This window comes from Dipodomys ordii, unplaced genomic scaffold, assembly GCF_000151885.1.
Source record: "Dipodomys ordii isolate 6190 unplaced genomic scaffold, Dord_2.0 Scaffold92, whole genome shotgun sequence".
In the NCBI taxonomy this organism is placed as follows: domain Eukaryota; kingdom Metazoa; phylum Chordata; class Mammalia; order Rodentia; family Heteromyidae; genus Dipodomys; species Dipodomys ordii.
Window position 1 is genome coordinate 689511 of NW_012267308.1, and position 21610 is coordinate 711120.

The 21610-nt window shown below is 45.3% G+C and overlaps 1 protein-coding gene across 1 annotated transcript in view; it reads left to right on the forward strand.

The window, feature by feature from the left end:
• Nucleotides 1–13044: 13044 nt before the first annotated feature.
• Uri1 (URI1, prefoldin-like chaperone) overlaps nucleotides 13045–21610 on the forward strand; it is a 54767-nt gene continuing 46201 nt past the window's right edge. The window contains exon 1 of the mRNA XM_013026345.1: nucleotides 13045–13421. Coding sequence (XP_012881799.1) covers nucleotides 13329–13421 — 93 coding nt within the window. The 5' untranslated portion in view covers nucleotides 13045–13328. The remainder of the gene's footprint in view (nucleotides 13422–21610) is intronic.

Consider the following 21610-nt stretch of genomic DNA (forward strand, 5'->3'; position numbering starts at 1 on the left):
CTAGGACTGGCGCGCACACACACACACACACACACACACACACACACACACACACACAGAGCCACATTTTCCCCTCCTGTGAAGCAGACAGGACAATTATTACCTTATAGGGTCCCCCAGGGGTGCTAGAGAGTCACAGAAGCTTTCAGTTCTCATGAAATGATAAGGACTTCGATGTTTTATCAGCGGGCTAAGCTTTGTTTTTTGGGGGTGGGTGGGTTGAGAGACAGTTCAGAGAAAAGTTGAGGCTGCAGAACTGGGGGACCAGGAGCAGGTTGCTCGCTCTTAGTGACACAGATGTGGGCCTGGACTTCTGGCTATAGCTCTGGTGTATGTATATATGTATGTATGTATGTATGTGTGTGTGTAATTATTTGGTGCCAGTCTTGGGGCTTGAACTCAAGACCTGTAGTGCTGTCCCTGAGCTTTGTCATCAAGGCTGGTGCTCTACACTTGAGCCACAAGTCCTCTTCCAGCTTTTTGGTGGTTACATGGAGATAAGAATCTCAGGGACTTTCCTGCCCAGGCTGGCTTCAAACTTCAATCCCCAGCCTCCTGAATAGCTAGGATGACAGGTGTGAGCCACAGGTGTCTACCTTTGGGTTTCTTTTGTTGTTGTTGTTGTTATACTGGCTCTATCACTTATCTTTTTCACTCCAGGTTGGTGCTCTATCACTTGAGCCACAGCTCTCTTTCTGACTTTTTGGTAGTTTATTGGAGATAAGAGTCTCCCAGACTTTTCTGTCCTGGGCTGGTTTTGAATTGCTGTCCTCAGATTTCAGCCTCCTGATTAGCTAAGATTACAAGGAGAAAAAGGAAGGTAGGAAGGAAGGAAGAAGTTCTCTTCTAATCTTGGCTGATAAACACAGAAAGCTGGTGCAAAATGAATCTCCTGTTCTTTTTGCTTATTTTTTCAGTCCGCTGGGTGTATGGTGGCTTATGGCTGCTCTGACATTTTTCTTCTCTCATTAAGAACGATGCCCCTGGTGAAATCGCTGTACCTGGCTCAGAGCAAAGAATAAATATCGTTGGCATCTACTTTGCTATGCTCTGTGGGTGTAATTAAGAGAAAAGCACCTGCGGAGGAGCCCGGGAGGGAATGGCTAGTACTTGGCGTCGGTTGGAGCGCCAGGGTAGGGAGCCAGGTTTTTAGATGGCTACTGGATCCATTGGAGAGAAGAGTCTCAACGACTCTTCTGCCCTGGGCTGGCTTTGAACTGCAATGCTCAGATTTCAGCCTCCTGATTAGCTAGGATTACAAAAAGAAAACAAAAAATAGGAAGGAAGGGAAGGAGGGAGGAAGAATGGAAGAAGGAACAGTGGGAGAAGAAAGGAAGGAAAGTAGGAAATAGCTTACCTAAGATCAGACACTGTGCAGAGATCTGAGAGGGAGCTGGTAGCCTGCCTGGCAGAGATTTAAAACAAGCATAGAAGGAGAATGGAAAGTTCCAGCCACCCATTATTATTATTATTATCATCATCATTATTATTTTTTGTGTCAATCCCAGGGCTTGAACTCAGGGCCTGGGCTTTGTCACTTGAGGCTGGTGTTTACCACTTGAGCCACACCTCCAATTCTGGCTTTTGTTGTTCACTGGAGATAAGTCTCATGGACTTTTATGCCCAGGATGGCTTTGAGCATTGATCTTCAGATCTCTGCTTCATGAGTAGCTGGGATTAAAGGCATGAGCCACTGAGCCCAGCCAGTGTTTGGTCTTACTCCCTCCCCCCTTTTCTTTTCTCTTTTCTTTTACTTTTTGTCATTCTTGGGGCTTGAACTCAGGGCCTGGGCATTGTCCTTGAGGTGTTTTTTGCTCAAAGCTAATGTTTTACCACTTGAGCCACAGCATCACTTCCAGTTTTTTTTTTTCTGAGTAGTTTATTGGAGACAAGAGTCTCATGGACTTTCTTTCCTAGACTGGCTTTGAACCACGATCTTCAGATCTCAACCTCCTGGGTAGCTAGGATGACAGGTGTGAGCCACTGGTACCCGGCTAGGAATGACATTTTAATCCCTGAATTGTTTAATATTGACCCCTGGTCTTCGGGACTCCTGCCTTGAGCAGTAGTGTAGGGCATCAGGAGTGGTTCAAGCCCCAGTTTTGCCACGTAGGAGCAAATGGCAAGCCAGGAGCTAGTGGCTCATGCCTGTCATCCTAGCTACTTAGGAAGCTGAGATCTGAGGATCAGAATTCAAAACCAACCCAGGCAGGAAAGTCCACGAGACACTTTATCTTCAATGAGCCATGAAAAAGTCTAGAAGTATATCTTTGGCTCAAGTGGTAGAGCACCAACCTTGAGTGAAAAAGTTAAAGGACAGTGCCCAGGCCCTGAATTCAAGCCCCAGGATCAGCACACACACACACACACACACACACACACACACACACACACACACACACACACACATTTGTTTGTGTATTGAATGATGTGTGAAAATAAACAAGCACCTAACGAACATGTATAGAAATAGCACCTGTACAGCTGACTGCTGGTGGCTTATGGCTGTCATCCTAGCTATTCAGCAAGTTGAGATCTGAGGATCACACTTCAAAGCCAGTTGTGGCAAAAAGTCCATGAGACTCATCTCCAATTGAGCGTCAAAAAAAAAGCTGGAAATGGAGCTGTGGTTCAAGTGGTAGAGCACGAGCCTTGAATGCCAAGAGAGCTGAGGACCGGTGGCTCACCCATGTCATCCTAGCAACTCAGCAGGCTGAGATCTGAGAGTCATGGCTCAAAGCCAGCCTGGGCAGCAAAGTCTGTGGTTCCATTGGTACAGTGCTAGCATTGAGAAGAAGAACCTCAAGGAAGGGCCCAGGCCTTGAGTTCAAGCCCAGGACACACACACACACACACACACACACACACACACACACAAAGAAAAAGAAATATTCCATTCATGAATTTGTCCCTCTCTCTGCAGCATCTCCCTGCATATCAGCTGTGGCCCTGAGGATAGACTTGGGGACCAGCCAGTCAGAAAAAGCGGGGAGCAGATGCAGAAATAATGTCCTTTTAGGATGCCCACACATGGCTGCCCATGGCCCCCTTCTGAAGTGGTCTGGCTCTGGGGGAAGCCTGAGACACAGCAGGGCATGCCCCGGCTTCCCCCTGCCCTCCCCAGCAGGCCAGTAGATGGGTAGATAGCCATTCACAGGCACAGCTCTAGATGGTTTACCTGCAGAGTCGCCTGCGGACATGGGGCAGGCACTCTGCATTCAAGCTATTCCATAAAGCCTTTATTAAACCGGCTGTTTCCAGAGTCGAGTCTGGCAGGGGGCAGCGGGGCTGCACTTTGCCGGGACTGAGGCTCAGGGGGCTGCTCTGACTGTAAATCAGACAATTGTCATTTGTGTCCAGTCTCAGTCTTCAGACATAAACTGGTTCCAGGCTGCCATCTTTTCCTATAGACTTCCTTTTGAATTCCAAATCGAAAGCCTCTGGTCCCAGACATTGTCGTGTGTGTGTGTGTGTGTGTGTGTGTGTGTGTGTGTGTGTGTGTGTGTGTGTGTGTGTCTGGGTGCCTGGGTGTCTGGGTGTGTGTGTCTGTACCAGTACTGAGATTTGAACTCAGGGCCTCACTCCCTTGGCAAGCTTTTTCAATCAAGGCTTGGGCTCTACCAGTTAAGCCACAGCTTCACTTCTGGCTTTTTGCTGGTTAATTGGAGATAAGAGTCCTACAGACTTTCCTAGCCAGGCTGGCTTTGAACTGTGATCCTCAGATCTCAGCCTGAGTAGCTAGGATGACAGGTGTGAGCCACTGGTGCCTGGCCAGAATGCCATCTTTTCTAATAGACTTTCTTTTGAAATAGAAATCGGAAGCTTCTGATCCCTGGCATTGGGGTTTATCTTTTGATTTTTTTAAATTTCTTTGGTGTGGATCCTGGGGCTTGAACTCGGCCTGAGCTCTGTCCTTGAACTTTTTATTGCTGAAAACTAGTGCTCTATGACTTGAGCCACACCTCCACTTCCAGCTGTATTTTAGTTAATTGAAGATGAGTCACAGATTTTCCTGCCTGGACTGATTTGAACCTCAGTCTCAAGATCTAGAGTAGCTAGGATCCACAGGCATGAGCGAGCCATCAGTGCCCAACTGGTGTTTTGGGGAGTGTGTGCATGTGTGTGCGTGTGTGTGTGTGTGTGTGTTTGTGTGTGTGTGTGTACACGCACGTGCCTGCCAATACTGGGACTTGAATTCAGGGCCTGGGTGCTACCCCTGAGCTTTTTGTGTTCAAGGCTAGTGTTCTACCGCTTGAGCCATATCTCTACTTCAGGCTTTTTTGGCACTTAATGGGAGAAAAGAGTCTCATGGTCTTTCCTGTCGGGACTGGCTTCAAACTGTGATCCTCAGATCTCAGCCTCCTGAGTAGCTTTGATTACAGGTGTGAGCCACCAGCACCCAGCTAACTTGGGGAAATCTTCAGGCCAAAGACTTCAGGAGGCTGAGGGGATCTGGGGTGTGGGGGAACAGACCAGGAGTGAGATTCCTGGCCAAATTGAAGCTCAGGGAATGTCTTGCATCTAGAACAATCTCTGCAGCCAGGCACCAAATGACAGCCAAGAAAAGTTTTCTCTCTGACATTTCTAGAAGCTTTTATGTTCTTGCCAATTGGCAAAGAAGAAAAAGGAGGAGGAGGAGGAGGAGGAAGATGAAGAGGAGAGGAAGGAGGAGGGGAAAGAGGAGGGGAAGGAGAAGGAGTAGAAGAAGGAGGAGAAGCAGGAGGAGTAGGAGGAGTAGGGGGAGGAGGAGAAGGAGGAAGAGAAGGAGGAGGAGGAGGGAAAGGAGGAAAAAGATGAGGAGGAGGAGGAGGAGGGGAAGGAGGAGAAGGAGTAAGAGAAGGAGAAACAGGAGGAGAAGGAGGAGGAGGAAGAAGAAGAGAAAGAGGAGGAGAAGGAAGAAGAAGAGAAAGAGGAGGAGGAGAAGGAAGAAGAGGAAGAAGGGGAAAAAAGAACAATAGATTTGAGCTGGAATAATTTGCATTTATGATGAACGCAAGGACTATCTACCTTGCATTTTCCTAAAAAAAGAAAAAATTAAACCTGCTTTTAATTAACTGATAAACTATTAATCAAATTTTTGCAATGTTAGGTGACACGTTATTCATTTAGATAGAATAGCTCTGAACTTAAACTAATCAAATCTGATTTGCCCACATAGGCTTGATTGAAATACATTTTAACTAGCATATACAAAGAGAAAAATCTTGGATTTCTTACCTAATCTTCAGAGTATACTGCTGTGTTAATAAGGGCAGGTTTTTTTTTTTTTAAATGAGACCACCATTCCTTCATCTGCATATCAAAATCAAGAGAAACTTAATTGCAAAACACATATTCCTGAAATCTAATCATTACACTGCTTTAGGCTATTTTATTGAAGCATGTTAAATTATGGACAGAATATTAATGATGGAGCTAATCAAACCCAATTAGTCACTTCTAACAATAGTCACATAAATATACAAGTCAGGTACCAAAGTCGTGCGGCTACGACGTAAAATTGTTAAAAAAAAATTAAATGTATGGGATATTTATGAAATATTCACAAATAGAATTTAAAGTAAAAAATTCGGGGGCAAAGATCTCTTTAAAGAATACAAGTTAAGCATTCCCTGCCAATATTTGACTAGGATTCACAGATTTAAAAAAAAAACACAACAAACTTATCCTTCTAGTAAATTCGGATTCAGGAGATTAAGAAGCCTATAATCAATCAATCAGCAAATTTTAATAAGATGACTTAGCATATTCATGACCCTCTTTAATTCTTCCCACCCAGAGATTTTCTGATTGTTTCAAGGCCTTTTGGGAGAAGTTGATCTCGGCGGTCTTCAAGACCCTGAAAACACTGATGGATTGGAGACTCAAGTTTTCTGGGGCTTAGGGGTTTGTATGTTCACCTCCTCCCCCCAAACCGTGGTTCAGAGACAAAACAGGTCCAGGACAAGGGACTACCTGGTTTCCTCTCATTATCCAAGTTGCAGGAATGGATCTAGGGACCTGGATCTAGGGACCTGGGAGAGAGGAGAGAGGAGATACAGGCCTGGTAAGTAAAGAAAAGCGAGTTAAGTTAGAATCAGAGTTGGCTACTCCAGAGACTGATATCTGAGGATTGCAGTTCAAGGCTAGCCAGGTAAGGAAAGTCCATGAGACTCTTACCTACAATTGACTACCAAAAAAACCAAAACAGAAAACAACAACAACAACAACAAAACCCCAATCAAGCCGGAAGTGGCACTGCGGCTCAAAATGATAGAGTGCTAGCCTTGAGCAAAAGAAGCTCAGGGACAGGGCCCAAGCCCTGAGTTCCAGTCTCAGAACTGGGGGAAAAAGAAAGGGTAGCATCAGATCTGGGGTGGATCCATCAGTACAGACCACCCCTTGTTTCCCTCTAGGCTTCTCAGCTCCGGTGGTCTGGCCTGGACCTGTTACAACCAGGAAGCGGTATGTGTCTGGTGCTGGTGGTCAAATCTGGTCCCCCCACTGCCCTCTCCATGCTCACTTTCCAGAGTCCGCAGGTCTAGAACACACAGCAGAATGGATCCCCCCAGCCTAGTTCTGGCAGAGCAGAAGGGATGACAATGCCTCACTCTTGTATGCCCATCCAGCCCTCCACGGGACCTTAGACAGGACTCTTCCCTGAACTTCAGGAGCATATGGTAACATGAACCACATGATTTTTTTTCCCCTGAGAGATTCAAACAGGGTATTTTCAGTGTCCCCCATAGGCTGTCAGAACAGTCTATAACCAGCCTCTTTCCTACTTTCATTCATTCATTCATTCATTCATTCATTCACTCACTTGTTTAATTTATTGATGGTAGTGGGGCTCCAACTCAGGCCCTTACACTCTTAACTTGTTTGTTTAGTTTTGCTTTTCCTATTCGAGGATGATGCTCTACCACTTGAGCCACAGCTCCACTTCTGGAATTTTTTGGTGCTTCTCTGGGGAGAAATGTCTCTCCGATTTACCTGCCCTGGCAATCTGAATGGCAGTTTTCAGATCTCAGCCTCCTAAGAAGCTAGGATTAAAGGCATGAGCCACCAGGGCTACTTCTGGCTTTTGCTGTGTATGTGGTACTGAGGAATCACACTCAGGGCTTCATGCATGGTAGGCGAGCACTCTACCACTGAGCCATGTTCCCAGCCATGGATGAGTTTTTATACTCAAGACTGGTGCTCTACCACTTAAGTCACAGTTCCACTTCCAACTTTTTTCTGTTTCCTGGGAGATAAGAGTCTCATGGACTTTCCTGTCCAGGCTGACTTTGAACCAGTATCTTCAGATCTCAATCTCCTCAGTAGCTAGGATTATAGGCATGCGCCAGCTCTTAATTTTATTTTTGATGAACAAGTTATTGCACATATGTGCAGAGGTGAAAATGTTATTTTGATATATGCATACATGGTATATAATCAAATCAGGCAAATTAGCATATCCATTTCCTTAAGTATTTATCATTTGTTTTTAGGAAGGAGGATTCATGATCATCTTCCTACTATGCTTGAGGCATAAACCTGTCATCCTGGCTATTCAGGAGGCTGAGGTGGGAAGACAGCTTGAGATCATGAGTTCAGGGTCAACATGGACAACATAATGAAACTGTCTCTTTAAGAACAAAAACAATAATGCAGGTGAAGCAAAGTCCATGAGACTCTTATCTCCAGTGAACCAGCAAAAAGCTGTTAGTGGAGGTATGGCTCAAGTGGTAGAGTGTCAGCCTTAAGGGAAAAGTCAGATGAGAGCATGAGACTCTGAGTTCAAGCCCCACCACATCACCAAAAAGAAGAAAAAAGCCAGGTGCTGGTGGCGTCCACATCTGTAATCTCATCTACTCAGGAGGCTGACATTTTTTCTTTTCTTTTTTTTTTTTTTTTGTTGGTCGTGGGGGCTGAACTCTGGGCCTGGGCACTGTCCCTCAGCTCTTCAGCTCAAGGCTAGCGCTCTACCACTTGAGCCACAGCGCCACTTTGGGCCTTTTTCTGCTTATGCGGTGTTGAGGAATCGAACCCAGGGCCTCATGCATACAAGGCAAGCACTCTACCACTGAGACAATTTCCCAGCCCCCAGGAGGCTGACATTTGAGGATCACAGTTCAAGGCCCAGTCTGGGCAGGAAAGTCCATGAGACTCTTATCTCCAATGAACCACCAAAAAGTCAGAAGTGAAGGTGTGACTCAAGTGATAGAGCACTAGCCTTGAGCAAAAAAGCTCAGGGAAAGCACCCAGGCCCTGAGTTCAAGCCCCATAACCACCCCCCCCACCCCCCGCTCCCCACTCCTCCAGTAAAAGGACTTATCCTGTCCGTAAGTGGAAGGACTTTCTTGAATGATAACCAGTCCCTACAGATTAGTCTAGAAATGTAGTGCCATTCCAATCAAAGTAAAGAGAGACTCAAATCTATCAGAAAAAAATTATATGCCTTTCTTCTAAGAATTTCTAAAAGGCACCCCTGGATGCCTTTGAATTTTATTTTTTTAATCAAATTAATTGAGGTTTAATTTTCATACAAAACCCTGCATCCATTTAAAACCTACACTTTGATGAGTCTGGCAGATGTGTGTGCTCAGTAGGAGACAGAACGTTTCTCTTGCCCCCTCTGCCCACCCCAGATTTCCTCCTGCCCCTCTACCCTCTCTCCTGTCTCTCCCCCCACCCCACCAGCCGCTGCGAAGGCAAACAAGCTTTATTGCTGTTAGTCTGGGTTTTGTAGATTTTACTTAAGTCTGATTGTGTATTCCCTAGATGTAGAATCTTTCACTTTTAGATTCTTTTTTTTTTTTAAATTTTTTTGGTGCTGGTCTTGGGGCTTGAACTCAGGACCTGGGCTCTGTCCTAGGAGCTTTTTCATTCAAGGCTAGTATTCTACTGCTTGAGCCACAGCTCCACTTCTGGCTTTCTGATGATCAACTGGAGATGAGTCTCACGGACTTTCTTATCCAGGTTGGCTTTGAACTGCAATCCTCAGATCTCAGCCTCCTGAGTAGCTAAGATTACAGGTGTGAGCCACCAGCATCCAGATTGTTTGATTTCTTTATAGGCTGAGGTTGTTTCCTTACTCAGACAACTATGTGCCTTCAGGTCCTGCTCATGGCTGCCCGTGAATCAGTGAATCAAAGGCTTTCTAATTTCTTCCTTTCCTTCCTTCCTTCCTTCCTTCCTTCCTTCCTTCCTTCCTTCTTTTCTTCCCTCCTCCTCCTCGTTCTTTGTCCCTCCCCCTTTCTCAGAGTCTTGGCCTCTCTGTTAGTGTTACTGGGGTTTGAACTCTGGGCCTTGCCATTGTTATTGTTCTGTGTCTTGCTGCAGAGCCTAATCTGGCCTTTCTCTTGCTATGTAGCCCAGACTGGCCAAGGACTGGAGATCTTCCTGCTTTAGTACCCTGAGTGCCTAGACTATCGGCATGCACCACTATGCCTGACCAGCTGCCAACTCTGCTGCTTCTATCTGGGAAAGTTTGCTACATATTATAGTCTATGTGGCCAGATTTGTACAATCCAGGATCATCTCCTTTTTATATCTGTAAAACTCCTCCTTGCCATGTCCAGAGGTGTCTAGTGATCATCTTGTTGGTAGTGCCTTTGCAGATGATGTGTGTGTTGGTGAGAACATGGGTTCAAAGGAACTCTATTACACTGTTGATGGGAATGTAAACTAGTGATGCCATTGTGGAAGGCAGTTTGGAAGATCCCCCCATACTTGGGGATGCATCCAGAAGATTCTAAGCCAGGTTAAAGTAAAGCAACACACAGAGCCATGTTTTATTGCTGCACTATTCACCTTATAGAAACAGACACCAGATGCCTCTCAATGAATGAAAGAAAACGTAATTTCTATCTAGGTACCTATATCTATCTATCATACATATGTATGTATGTATCTAGCTTTTGGAATATATATGCTTATAAATATAGGAATAAATATAGGAATATATAGGAGTACATATTCTAATATATATTGCATATACATTGGAATTTTGCTCATCTATCAGGAAGAATTTATGTCATTTGCAGGCAAATGGATGGACCTGAAAAGAAATTATGTTAAGTGAAGTAAGTCAGGCTCAAAGAGACAGAGGATACATTTTGTCTCCTATGTGGAAGTTAGATCTAAAATACAAACATACATGGTAATATATACAGTGTTTTATACATAAACACACAAAGAAATTGACTAAAGGATGGTATACTCAGGGGAGGATTCTAATGGCTCAACTCCCCTGAACCACTAATGAACAGTTGAACAAACTGAATTACCAGGAAGCTGGAACATGTTTTGTGGAGGAGGGAGAAGAAAGGAGGGAAGGCACATGGACAGAGGAAGGGTGGGCTAATATGGTCCAAATATTCAATGTACATTATGTAATAAGACAAACTATGTAACGTGAAGGTATGGCTGCATTTGGGAATGATAGAGGAGAACAATGGTAGGGGTGATATTGGTCAAGATGCATGCACTCGTAATTTGACTTATTGAAATAAAATACCCTTGTACAACTACTTAAAAAAATAAACAAATAAAACTGTTCACCAAAACTATGTGTGTGTTAATTTCTCCTGAGTATTATACCCAGAGGAGGAATGGAAAATTTGTGCTTAACTTTACAAAAAGTAAAAAATCCAGCTTTCCAAAGAATATATATTATTTTATATACTTCGAGTAGCATATGAAAGTATTAGGACTTGAACTTAGGACCTTGAGTGCTTGCTTGGCTTGCTCATGACTGGTACTCTATGACTTGAACCATGCCTCCAGTCCAGTTTCATTGGTTTGAAATCTTTGTCAACACTTGGAATTGTCAGCTCTTTGTTTTGAGATCTCTTGCTGAGTGGCTGGAGATCTATCATGGGCAAAAATACATGTGACTGTGTATGTATAAATGAATCTGTATGTATATGTGTCTAATTTATATATCATGTATACAAAGCAGGTATTGAACATTTTTACTTGTGCATAAGTTCCCATTTTATTTTGATAGAGGGATTTTTCCAAGAGCAAAAACATTTTAATTTTCAGAAAAGTTCAGATTGGGGCTGGGAAGGTGGCTCAGTGGTAGAGCACTTGCCTTGCATGCACGAAGCCCTGGGTTCGATTCCTCAGCACCACATAAGCAGAAAAAAAAAACTGGAAGTGGCACTGTGCCTAAGTGGTAGAGCACTTGCCTTGAGCTGAAGAGCTGAGGGACAGTGCCCAGGACCAGAGTTCAGGCCCCATGACCAGACCCCCCCCCAAAAAAAAAAAAGAAAAAAGAAAAGAAAAGTTCAGATTGTCATCATTTTTCTTCCATGACTCTTGTTTTCTTCATAGGAAGAATGGAAGATTTTCTCCATGTACCTTCTTTTCCTTTTAGTCTTTTTTTGTTTGTTCCAGTACAGAGGTTTGAACTCAGGACATTATGTACCTTTAGCTTTTTTGCTGCTGAGGGCTGGCACTCTATTTCTTGAACAACAGCTAGCTCCACTTCCAGGTTTTTTTGCTAACTCATTGGAGATAAAAGTCTCGTGGACTTTCTTATTCAAGCTGCCTTCGAACTGTGATCCTCAAATCTCAGTCTCCTGAGTTCCGAGGAGTACAGGTATGAGCCTGTACCTGATGCTGTTTTATTCTTTGGCTCAAATACAATTATGGTAAATTTAGACTTGGGAGCTGGCCAGCAGTGATGGGGAAGTAGAGGCAAGCAACAGGGAGGTGTCCTCCATCTCTCCACTTCCACCCAGAGCTGAAGGAACCGGACCCATTTCCATGCTTGAAAAAGCACTGCATAAGGAAAAGTCTATTCCATTGATGCAGTAAGATTAACCCAAGGCCTGGTGTACACAGAAGCTGTACAAAGAGCTGAGTGAGAAGGTGGGTATAGGAGTTCTAAGTAGAGATGTTCAGGCAATTACTTAAGAAACACACACACACACACACACACATTTACATATTGTTGGTAACAAGATTCAGACTCAGGGTTGATTCAACTTGCTTTTTTTTTTTTTTGTCATTCATGGGGCTTGAATTCTGGGCCTGAGCGCTGTCCCTCAGTTCTTCAGCTCAAGACTAGCGCTCTACCACTTGAGCTACAGCGCCACTTCTGGCTTTCTGGTGGTTTATTGGAGATAAGAGTTTCATGGACTTTCCTGCCAGGGCTGGCTTTGAACCGTGATCCTCAGATCTCAGCCTCCTGAGTAGCTAGGATTACAAGCGTGAGCAACCCACACCTGGCTGGACTCAACTTGCTTTTTACCACTTAAGCCATGCCTCCATCTCAGCTTTTTAATTTTTTTTCCTGGTGACTTGGAGAGAGAGTGTCTTAGATTTGTCTACAAAGACTGGTTTCAAACCCTGATCCTCTAGATCTCAGCCCCCTGAGTAGCTAGGATTATATCACTACCAGTCTACAAAAATTATTTTAAAAGGATCCACCTGTAGTAACAGTAGCATTAGTGCAGCAACTTAATATATATAAAGGACTTTTAATATGTGCACTAATTAATGCATGCAAAATATAATTGCATATTTTAATTCATTAGAAAAGCATAGGAAAGAGTTGAGTTTGCTAATTAAATGAGTTTATGAATCAGCTTCAAAGCACGCATTTAAATCCTAACTTCCAGATGCAACTTTCAGTGGTTGGAATACCCTGACTACACGTGCCTCAAGGTGTCCAGGAGACATCAAGCCCAGGTATTGGCGGGAATGGAAACATCCAGAAGTTTACACAGGGCCAGGACACTGGGTCCCCCACCTGGAGCACTCGGGGGCGAGGCCAGCAAGAGAGCGAGGAGCCTAGCCACCGTCCTTATGCATTTTTGCTCAAGGCTGGTGCTCTTCGATTTGAGCCACAGTTTTCTCCTGGGCCCTGTGTGGGCGTGACTAGGGGGCGGGGCCACTATATGGGCGGAGCCAGCATTGGGGCATAGTGGCTAACCAACGTGCTGCGTATGGGCGGGCAGAGGGGGGCGGAGCCTGCGCGGGTATGTGCGCTAATCAGCGCGCTGCGCGGGGGCGTGGCTAGGGCCGGGATTAGGGGCGGGCTTTACGGATGACGCGCCGGAGGTGCGACCGCTCCAGGACGCTCGGGTGCGTGCGTGTGTTTTGGGGGTCCCGCTCCACGGGAGAGCAGCTGGAGCTCTGGGCGTCCGGCCTGCGGCTCGAAGCCGGCGGTATGCACGTGTGAGATGCGGCCTCGGGCAGCCCGGACACGAGCAGCGGCCCCCGGGGCTCGGGTGACGAGAAGCGCGGCCTCCTCGGCGCCGGGCGCGCGGTGCATGCGGGGGAGCACGCGGGCTCCACGCCGCCTCCATAAACACTTGTTTAGGACTCGTTCGCCTCGTTGAGGCCCCGCCATGGCCGCCCCACCGGATCCCGAGCCCCCCGAACCGGCAGCGGCGCCCCTGCGCGCCCCCGAGGTGGCGCGGCTCCGCGAGGAGCAGGAAAAGGTAACAGGCCGCGCTTCCGCCTGCGGCCCCGGAGCACCCCCCATTCCCCGGGCCGGGCCCCCCACGGTCTGCGGGATGTCGGGAGCCCCAGCCTGGCCCTCTCCTGACCCGGCCCCTCACGATCCGCGGGGGCTCGGGAGTCCCAGCCCCGTCCCGGGGCCCCCCACTATCTGCGGGGAGTCTGGGAGCTGCACGGAAACCTCCAGGCCGGGCCCCCTCATAATCCGTGTTTGTGTGATGGTGGTGGTGGTGGTGGGGGCTAAGAGCCCCGTCCGGCCCCTCAAGATCTGCGGGGCGAGTCCGGGGGCCTCACGGAAAGTACGGGGCGGGGGCTGGAGGTGGGGGAGAAACTTGGGTTGCGTGCTGTTTGTTACCTTTTTTTCTCTACAGCCCCCCCCCCCCGACCTTGGTGAACGCCCAAAGTGGGGTTTGTTCTGAACACCGCTTTCCGGAGTGTGTGGGAAGTTTTGCGGGAGGGAGGGGGAGAAAGGGGGAAAGGGAGGAACGCACCGTTGAAAAGTGATCCCTTTGCGGAATTTTTATGTAGCTTCTTATCTTCCTGTTGATTAAAAGTAAACTTTGTTGGTTATGATTTGGATAGCATGGAAAAGTCGTGTGATGTTTGGAAGGATACTCCTGGCCGGTGCGGTCCTCTGTGTGTGTGTGTTTGAAATAGCAACTCCCTCTTTGCTAAGTTTTTATGACACTTGTCTATTGAGTTGAGTTTTTAAGCTGCCTGTGAAGAGAGGAGAAAGTTTTGTATATAGTTCTAATGGGATATTAAAGAAGTTGAGTTTCGCACATGTAATCTAGCTTCTCAGGAAGCTGAGATCTGAGGATCTCGGTTCAAAGCCAGCCTAGGCAGGAAAAGTTTTTGGGACTATTGGCAGTTGGAAGTGGAGGTGTGGTTCAAGTGGTAGAGCACCAGCCTGAGTGGAAATAGCCAATACAGGGCATGAGGCTGAGTTCAGGCCTCAGGAATGGAACATACGCACAAGAAAATAAAATAAAAAAATACAAACAGAGTGAAGTGTTTGTGGAAATCTACTCAGCTTCCTATTTTCTTTCCGTGCTTTGGGGCTTGAACTCAGGGTGCTATCCCTGAGCTCTCTCACTTGAACTTCTGACTTTTGGGAGGTTAGTTGGAGATAAGAGTTACGGATTTTCCTGCCTGGGCTGGCTTCGAACTAAGAGCCTCAGATCTCAGCCTTCTGAGTAGCTTGGACTAAAGAAAGGGGTGAGCCACCAGCCTCCAGCAATTCCAGGATTTTTATTGAATCTAAGAAACCCTGCTAAACCACTTGTTGGGATAAACAGTGAAAAACTTCTCTACTTTGTTCTGGTTGGTTTATTATTATTAGTTTGCATTAGTTTTACTTTTGTGAATTATTTTCCTCCAATAAAACCACTGGGGGTTTTTAAGCCTGTGACTTATTTCCACATGGATGGGGCTTTAAGATTTCACCTACTTTATTGTATTTAAATTACAAAGTACTTTCCCTTTTAATAAGAAACAGAAGGAGAGAAGAAAAGTTAGCCCCATATCAAACCCTATTTCTTGCTAACAAAACTATTAACAATTTTTGTTGTGAAAATGTTGAATAAGCCTTCAGGAGATATGTTTCTGGGTGTTTAGTCTGGAGTAGAATTCTCTCCATAATACGAAGTATGACTATCTCTGGATCCATGTGTTTCCTCCATCATTAAAAGAGAAGATCCCTGGTTTTATTGTGATGTTGGGGTATTCGAAGAATACTTCTTGGGGTGCTCTGGACTGCTTGCAGGTGTAGTTAAGTGTGGCAGCATTTGAGACAACCAGTTGTCTGTAATAGTCATAGTCTGTGTCAGGCTGAGTGACTTCAGAGGGCATGGTCCAGGCCATTGTGTGTGTCTTGTGTTCATATTAATTGGGCACATGAAATAAACATGCATACATATCTCATGAGAAAGTCCTCTCAGTAACCAGACTGTTTGTATATCTAGCCAGTACTAAGGCTTGAATTTAGGGCCTAGGCGCTATCCTTTGTCTTTTTTGTCCAAGACTAGTGCTACTTGTGACAATGCCATTTCTGGCCTTTTTTTTTTTTTTTGGCGAGTGGGTGTGATTAACTGTAGCTAAGATTCTTATGGCCTTTGCTGTGTTGGGTGAGCTTGTTGAATCTCACCCTCCTGATTAGCTAGGTAAGCCAGCAGTGCCTGGCTAGACCACATTGATTTTAATGGCAGTATTTGTATCAGTGGACAGGAGACCCACAGCTGTACTGGTGACAGAACTGGGGTTTAAGTAGTGTGTATTATAGGAAAGTTTTGCTGATGAAACAGTGAATTAAGAACTTCTGTGTGGGACTTGATTTAGGTTTCCCATCTCTGTTTTAGTTGTGCAGTAGATGCTAGCTGGTACTCCAGCAGAAGCTTGGGCACATTGTGAGTTTTAGAGGGAAAAATGTCATTGTTGAATCTCTGTGTCAGTCAGGGATTTTTTTTTTTTGTCGGCCGTGGGGCTTGAACTCTGGGCCTGGGCGCTGTCCCTCAGCTCTTCAGCTCAAGGCGAGCGCTCTACCACTTGAGCTACAGTGCCACTTCCGATTTTCTGGTGGTTTATTGGAGATAGGAGTCTGACGGTCTCTCCTGCCGGGGCTGGCTTTGAACCACGATCCTCAGATCTCAGCCTCCTGAGTAGCTAGGATTACAGGCGTGAGCCACCAGCGCCCTCAGATCTCAGCCTCCTGAGTAGCTAGGATTACAGGCGTGAGCCACCAGCGCCCGGCTCAGTCAGGGATTTTTATCTCTTGCCAGGAGCAAGAGATAAACCCTGAGAAAGTGACTTGGATGACTGTCCTGCTGGTTTTGGTGAGAAAATGATTTGAAAGCTGTCCTCTCAGTCTATCTTGCAGGCTGCAAATTCAGTACTGGAATAAGTTTAATATATAAGGTAGGTGCCTCAGGCTGTAGCTTTTAAAAGCACAACAGCGAAAAGAAGCTATTAAAACAACCTTTTTTTTTTGGGGGGGGGATCCGGTTGTGGGGCCTGAACTCTGGGCCTAGGCGCTGTCCCTCCACTCTTCAGCTCAAGGCTAGCACTCTACCACTTGAGCCACAGCGCCATTTCCAGCTTTTTTTCGTTTTGCTTATGTGGTGCTGAGGAATTGAACCCAGGGCCTCAGGCATGCAAGGCAAGCGCTCTACCACTGAGCCACCTTCCCAGCCCTATTAAGACAATCTTACCAGGCACTGGTGGCTCAGGCCAATAATCATTGCTACTCAAAAGGCTGCGAACTGAGGATCATGGATCAGAACCAGCCCAGACAGGAAGGTCTGTGAGACTTATCTGCAGTTAACACCAGAAAACCGGAAGTGGCACTGTGGTTCAAGTAGTAGGATGCCAGCCTTGCTTGAAAAAGCTGAGTAAGTTCTAGGCCCTCAGTTTATTCTAGGCCCTCAGTTTAAGCCTCAGTGTGGGCAACAAAACAAAACTCCTATTTATTGCCTTTTAATTTTTATTGAAAAAAATCTTTGTCAACAAAAAGTAAGAAAAGTTTCTTGTAGCTTTGTCTATAATAATTGAAAAAATGCAGCATTAAGGGGTTCGTCAAAAAATGCACTACATCTAATGTAGTGTGTGTTCTTTGGAGGAGTATGCTTCAGGCTATGTGTACATATTCACTTTGTATTGAAGAAACATTGCAAGCTGATGCTAGCAGCTCAAAAGACTGAGGTCTGGAGGATCATAGTTCAATACCAGTCTGGCAGAAGAGTACATCTTCAGAATAACCAGCCAAAAAGCTGGACTGGAACCATGATTCCAGTGGTAGAGCACTAGCTGAGCTAGCAAAGCAAGCCAAGTGCAAGGCCCTGAGTTCAAATCAGTACTGGCAAAATACAAAAGCATCCTATGGTTTTAAAAGCACAACTTCAAAGTTTCTGGAGTTGGATTCCATTTTCCTTTTCCTTTTGATGTTGATAAAACTTTATTTTTATTCAAAGGTGAGATGTTGTATCTTTAATTTCTAAACACCTTCTGAGCTTGAAAGATGACTCTTGGCTGGTTTGAACACCAGTTAGGCAGGTTTACTTTTTAGTCACTGAAGAGCTGGTGTAATTTAATTTATTCTGACATCCTAGGGTTTTTTTTTTCTTCTTGCCCCTGAAAGGTTTTCTTTGATCTTAATACTCAGACACAAGATGCTAGGTAGAAGGAAATTTGAATCATTTTTTAGACTGGTTTTTTTTTTTTTTTTAATAGCAGTAAGGCATTTGGTAAGGGCTTATGTGTGCTTTGTGTAATGATTTGGCCTGTTCCAGGCAGTTTCCTTTGCTGAGATCCTGTTGTCTGATTCTTCCTCAAGTTGCATCATGTTGAAACTTTGGTTCCTTGGTTAAGGTTGTATTTCTGGGCTAGCTGTATTTTATATGTTCAGATACTACTATACTTTACTAGTAGAATTGCTGAGATTTTTATGATGCTATGAAGAAAGAATTGGGTAGTATAGTTAGGGTTTTTTTTTTTTTTTTTTGGTTGGTCGTGGGGCCTGAACTCTTGGCCTAGATGCTGTCCCTCAGCTCTTCAGCTCAAGACTAGTGCTCTACCACTTGAGCCACAGTGCCACTTCAGCTTTTTCTGCTGAGGAATCGAACCCAGGGCCTCATTCATGCAAGGCAAGCACTCTACCACTAGAGCCACCTTCCCAGCCCCTTCTTTGGTTTATTTCTGAGATAATAGTTAAGATTGGAAAACTCATTTGGAAAAAATTATTGAGTGCCTCATGTAATTCTTTTCTAGAATTTTGAAATAGTTTATGCTTTCCTGGTAATAGACCCTTGGAGAATTAAGCACATTAGAAATAAATGGTCCCTCCCTCCCTCCCTTCTTCCCCCCTTCTCTCCTTTCCCTCTTTCCTTTCCTCCCTCCATCCTTGGGGCTTGAGCTCAGGGCCTGGGCACTTTCCCTTAGCATTTTCACTCAAGGTTGGTCTATCCTGAGTCACACCTCTGCTTCTGGTCTTTTGAAGGTTAATTGGAGCTAAAAGTCTCATGGATTTTCCTGCCCAGGCTGACATTGAACTAGGATTCTTAGATTTCAGCCTCTGGTTAGCTAGCCTTACAGGTATGAGCCATCTGTGCTTGACTCTTCATATATATATTTTTGTAGGTCATAGGGCTTGAACTCTGGGCCTGGGTGCTGTCCCTCAGCTCTTCAGCTCTAGGCTAGCACTCTACCACTTGAGCCACAGAGCCACTTGTTTTTGTTTTTTTTTTTTTAATGTTTTTATTCTGCTTATGTGGTGCTGAGGAATGGAACCCATGGCCTCATGCATGTGAGGCAAGCACTCTACCACTGAGCCACCTTCCCAGTCCCTCACTTCCGGTTCTCTGAGTGGTTTATTAGAGATAAGAGTCTCACAGACTTTCCTGCAAGGGCTGGCTTTGAACCACTAGCCTCAGATCTCAGCCTCCCGAGTAGCTAGGATTACAGGCGTGAGCCAACAGTGCCTGGCTTTCTTCATAGATTTTTGATACAAATGTTTTATCAATAAGTCTGGAAAAAATTGTGTTTTACTTAGTCCTGGGCTTGAGTTAGCACTCTGTGTCCTTTTGTTGAATAGTTACTTTTAACAGTAGTTTCTTAATAGAGTTGGTGTTTTCTTGCATCTTGTTTTTTGGGTGCTGTGAATGGGGCCCAGGCACATGTGCAGTATATAGACAAGTACTCTACCTTTGAGCTTCATCCCCGCCCTCTTCTGGAGTTCTGAAGTTGTCATCTTCCATTGTCTTCTAGAAGCTTCTCTCTTGATTTGCTTGCTTGAATTGACTGTGAATTGTGAGGGATCGGGACCACATGGATGGTCCCTGCCCATCACATTGCTGGCACATCTGTGGTACGTGCACTTAGTGTCCTCTTTGTCATAGGTCAGGTAACTACATATCCACATATGTACATTTCTTTCTCAACTGTTCCATTGGCTGATAGTGCATCATGGTCTTAGTCTGCAAGGGCTTAGTCATGTGGCTGGCTTTCTTTCTTTCTCCCCCCTCTCCTCTCTCCCTCGCTCTCTTCCTTCTCCCCTCCCTTTTCCCTCTCTTTTGCCTTTGGTTCTGGCGAGAATCTAGTGCAGAACCAAATGGTTGGGATTTTGAGTAAAAGTCTGCAAGTTCACCATGAAGGATATGGGTATTTTTATATTTACTTTTCATCAAGCAAACAAGTTTCCTTCTAGCTTTAGTTTGATAAGCGTCTTACATTTTAGAAAACAGTTTTCCCCCCCTAAAGTTGAATAGTTACAAGGGAGTATTAAAGACAGAGCATTTGGTCATTGTAATGTTGAAGTCCTCCCCCTCCCCTTTCTTGAGGGGGCTTGAACTCAGGACCTTGCACTCTGGCTCAGTTTCTCAGCTTTCTTGCTCACATTTTCTTGCTCTAATACTTGAGCCATGCTTCCAGTCTGGCATTTTGCTTGTTATTTGAAGATGGAGCCTGTTGGGCTTTTCTGCTTGGGCTGGCTTAGAACTGTGATCCACTAGTTCTTAGCTTCTTGAGTAGCATGGATTCTAGGCATGAGCCACCAGGCCTGGATTGTTCTAGCATTTGTGCTAGTGTTGGGGCTAGAATTCAGGACCTGGCTGTTATCCCTTAGCTTTTTTTTTTTTTTTTGGTCTTTTCTTTTTTGGTACTGGGGATCGAACCCACGACGTTGCGCTTGCTAGGCAAGTGCTTTGCCACTGAGCTACATCCCAGCCCTATCCCTTAGCTTTTTCACTCAACGCTTGTGCTGTATCACTTGAGACACACCTTCTACTCTGTCCTCCATCTCTCTCCCCCCACCCCTCATTTTTAAGAAATACAAGCTGTGTTTGCAAGTATAGGCTAAAGCATATTTATTTTGTCAGGGGGTGAGTTTCAGACTTACTACTTGTAAGTTACTATTTTTATAAAGCAGCTCATTCATTGTCAGGATATACTGCCACCCCCAGTCCTGGAGACTAGGCCTGGAGACCATGGTGGCCGCAGTGGTTTAGATGTTCTTAATAAACCTACTGTAGTATGCACAAGTCCTGCCTTTGTTGGCTGCTTTTTCTTTCTCTCTGTTCCTCTTTTCTTTCTTTCTTTTTCCCCTGCTGAGCTGTTTGAAAAGAAATTGCAGATATTATCACATCCTTAGTTCTTAGCCACATATCTTTTTAGAACAAGGTCATTCTCCTATATAACCATAATGTGTTGTTTCAGACCCAAGAAATTAACATTGACAGCCAACAAATTAAAATCCCCCTTTCCTTGTGTTTCCCCCTCCTCCCCCAAAGGGGTCCAGTATAGCTTTCTTTTGCAGTGCAAGGCCACCATTTCATCAGGCTGTGGGTCTTGTCTCCTTTCATCTGTAACAACCCTCCTGCTGAATTTCCTCTAGGAAATGGGTACTTTTGGAGAGATCACCACAATTCCCTTATAGATGTCCCACAATTGGAAGAAAGAGGAAGAAAGCAAGTCTGGCGTCTTGGAAGACCGGGGGTCGGCAGTGGTGCTGGCTTCCCACTGTATCATACCACAGGTTTAACGTGGTGTCTACCAGGGCTGTGCACCTTACATGGGCCTTTGCTCTGTGCACAAAAGAAGCCCTTTAAGTGTGTAGCAGTGCTCTAAGACAGCGTGGAATTCTGTACCCCAAAATGTCTGTTCCATGGCTGATCTTTTCCAAGTCAGTTATTGTTGCTGTATTTATGGGCTGGTATTTTTCTATGAAGAAGAGTCTTTGTGGCTGGGCATGGTAGCACATGCCTGGAATCACAGCCTGGCAGGACACTGTAGGTACACTCAGGGTTTGAATCTGGTCTAAGTGAATGTTAGAGACCCTATCTGAAAAATAACTAAAGCCAAAAGGGGTGGGGTGATGGCTGAACTGGTAGAATATCTGTCTAGCAAGTTAAGGTTCTCAGTTCAAACCTCAGTACTGCTAAAAACAAAACTTCACACAGAAGAACAAGAGCCTGGGGCTGGGAAGGTGGCTCAGTGGTAGAGTGCTTGCCTTGCATGCATGAGGCCCTGAGTTCGATTCCTCAGCACCACATAAGCAAAAAAAGAAAAAAGCTGGAAGTGGCACTGTGGCTATAGTGGTAGCGCACTAGCCTTGAGCTGAAGAGCTGAGGGACAGCGCCCAGGCCCAGAGTTCAGGCCCCATGACCAGACCCCCCTCAAAAAA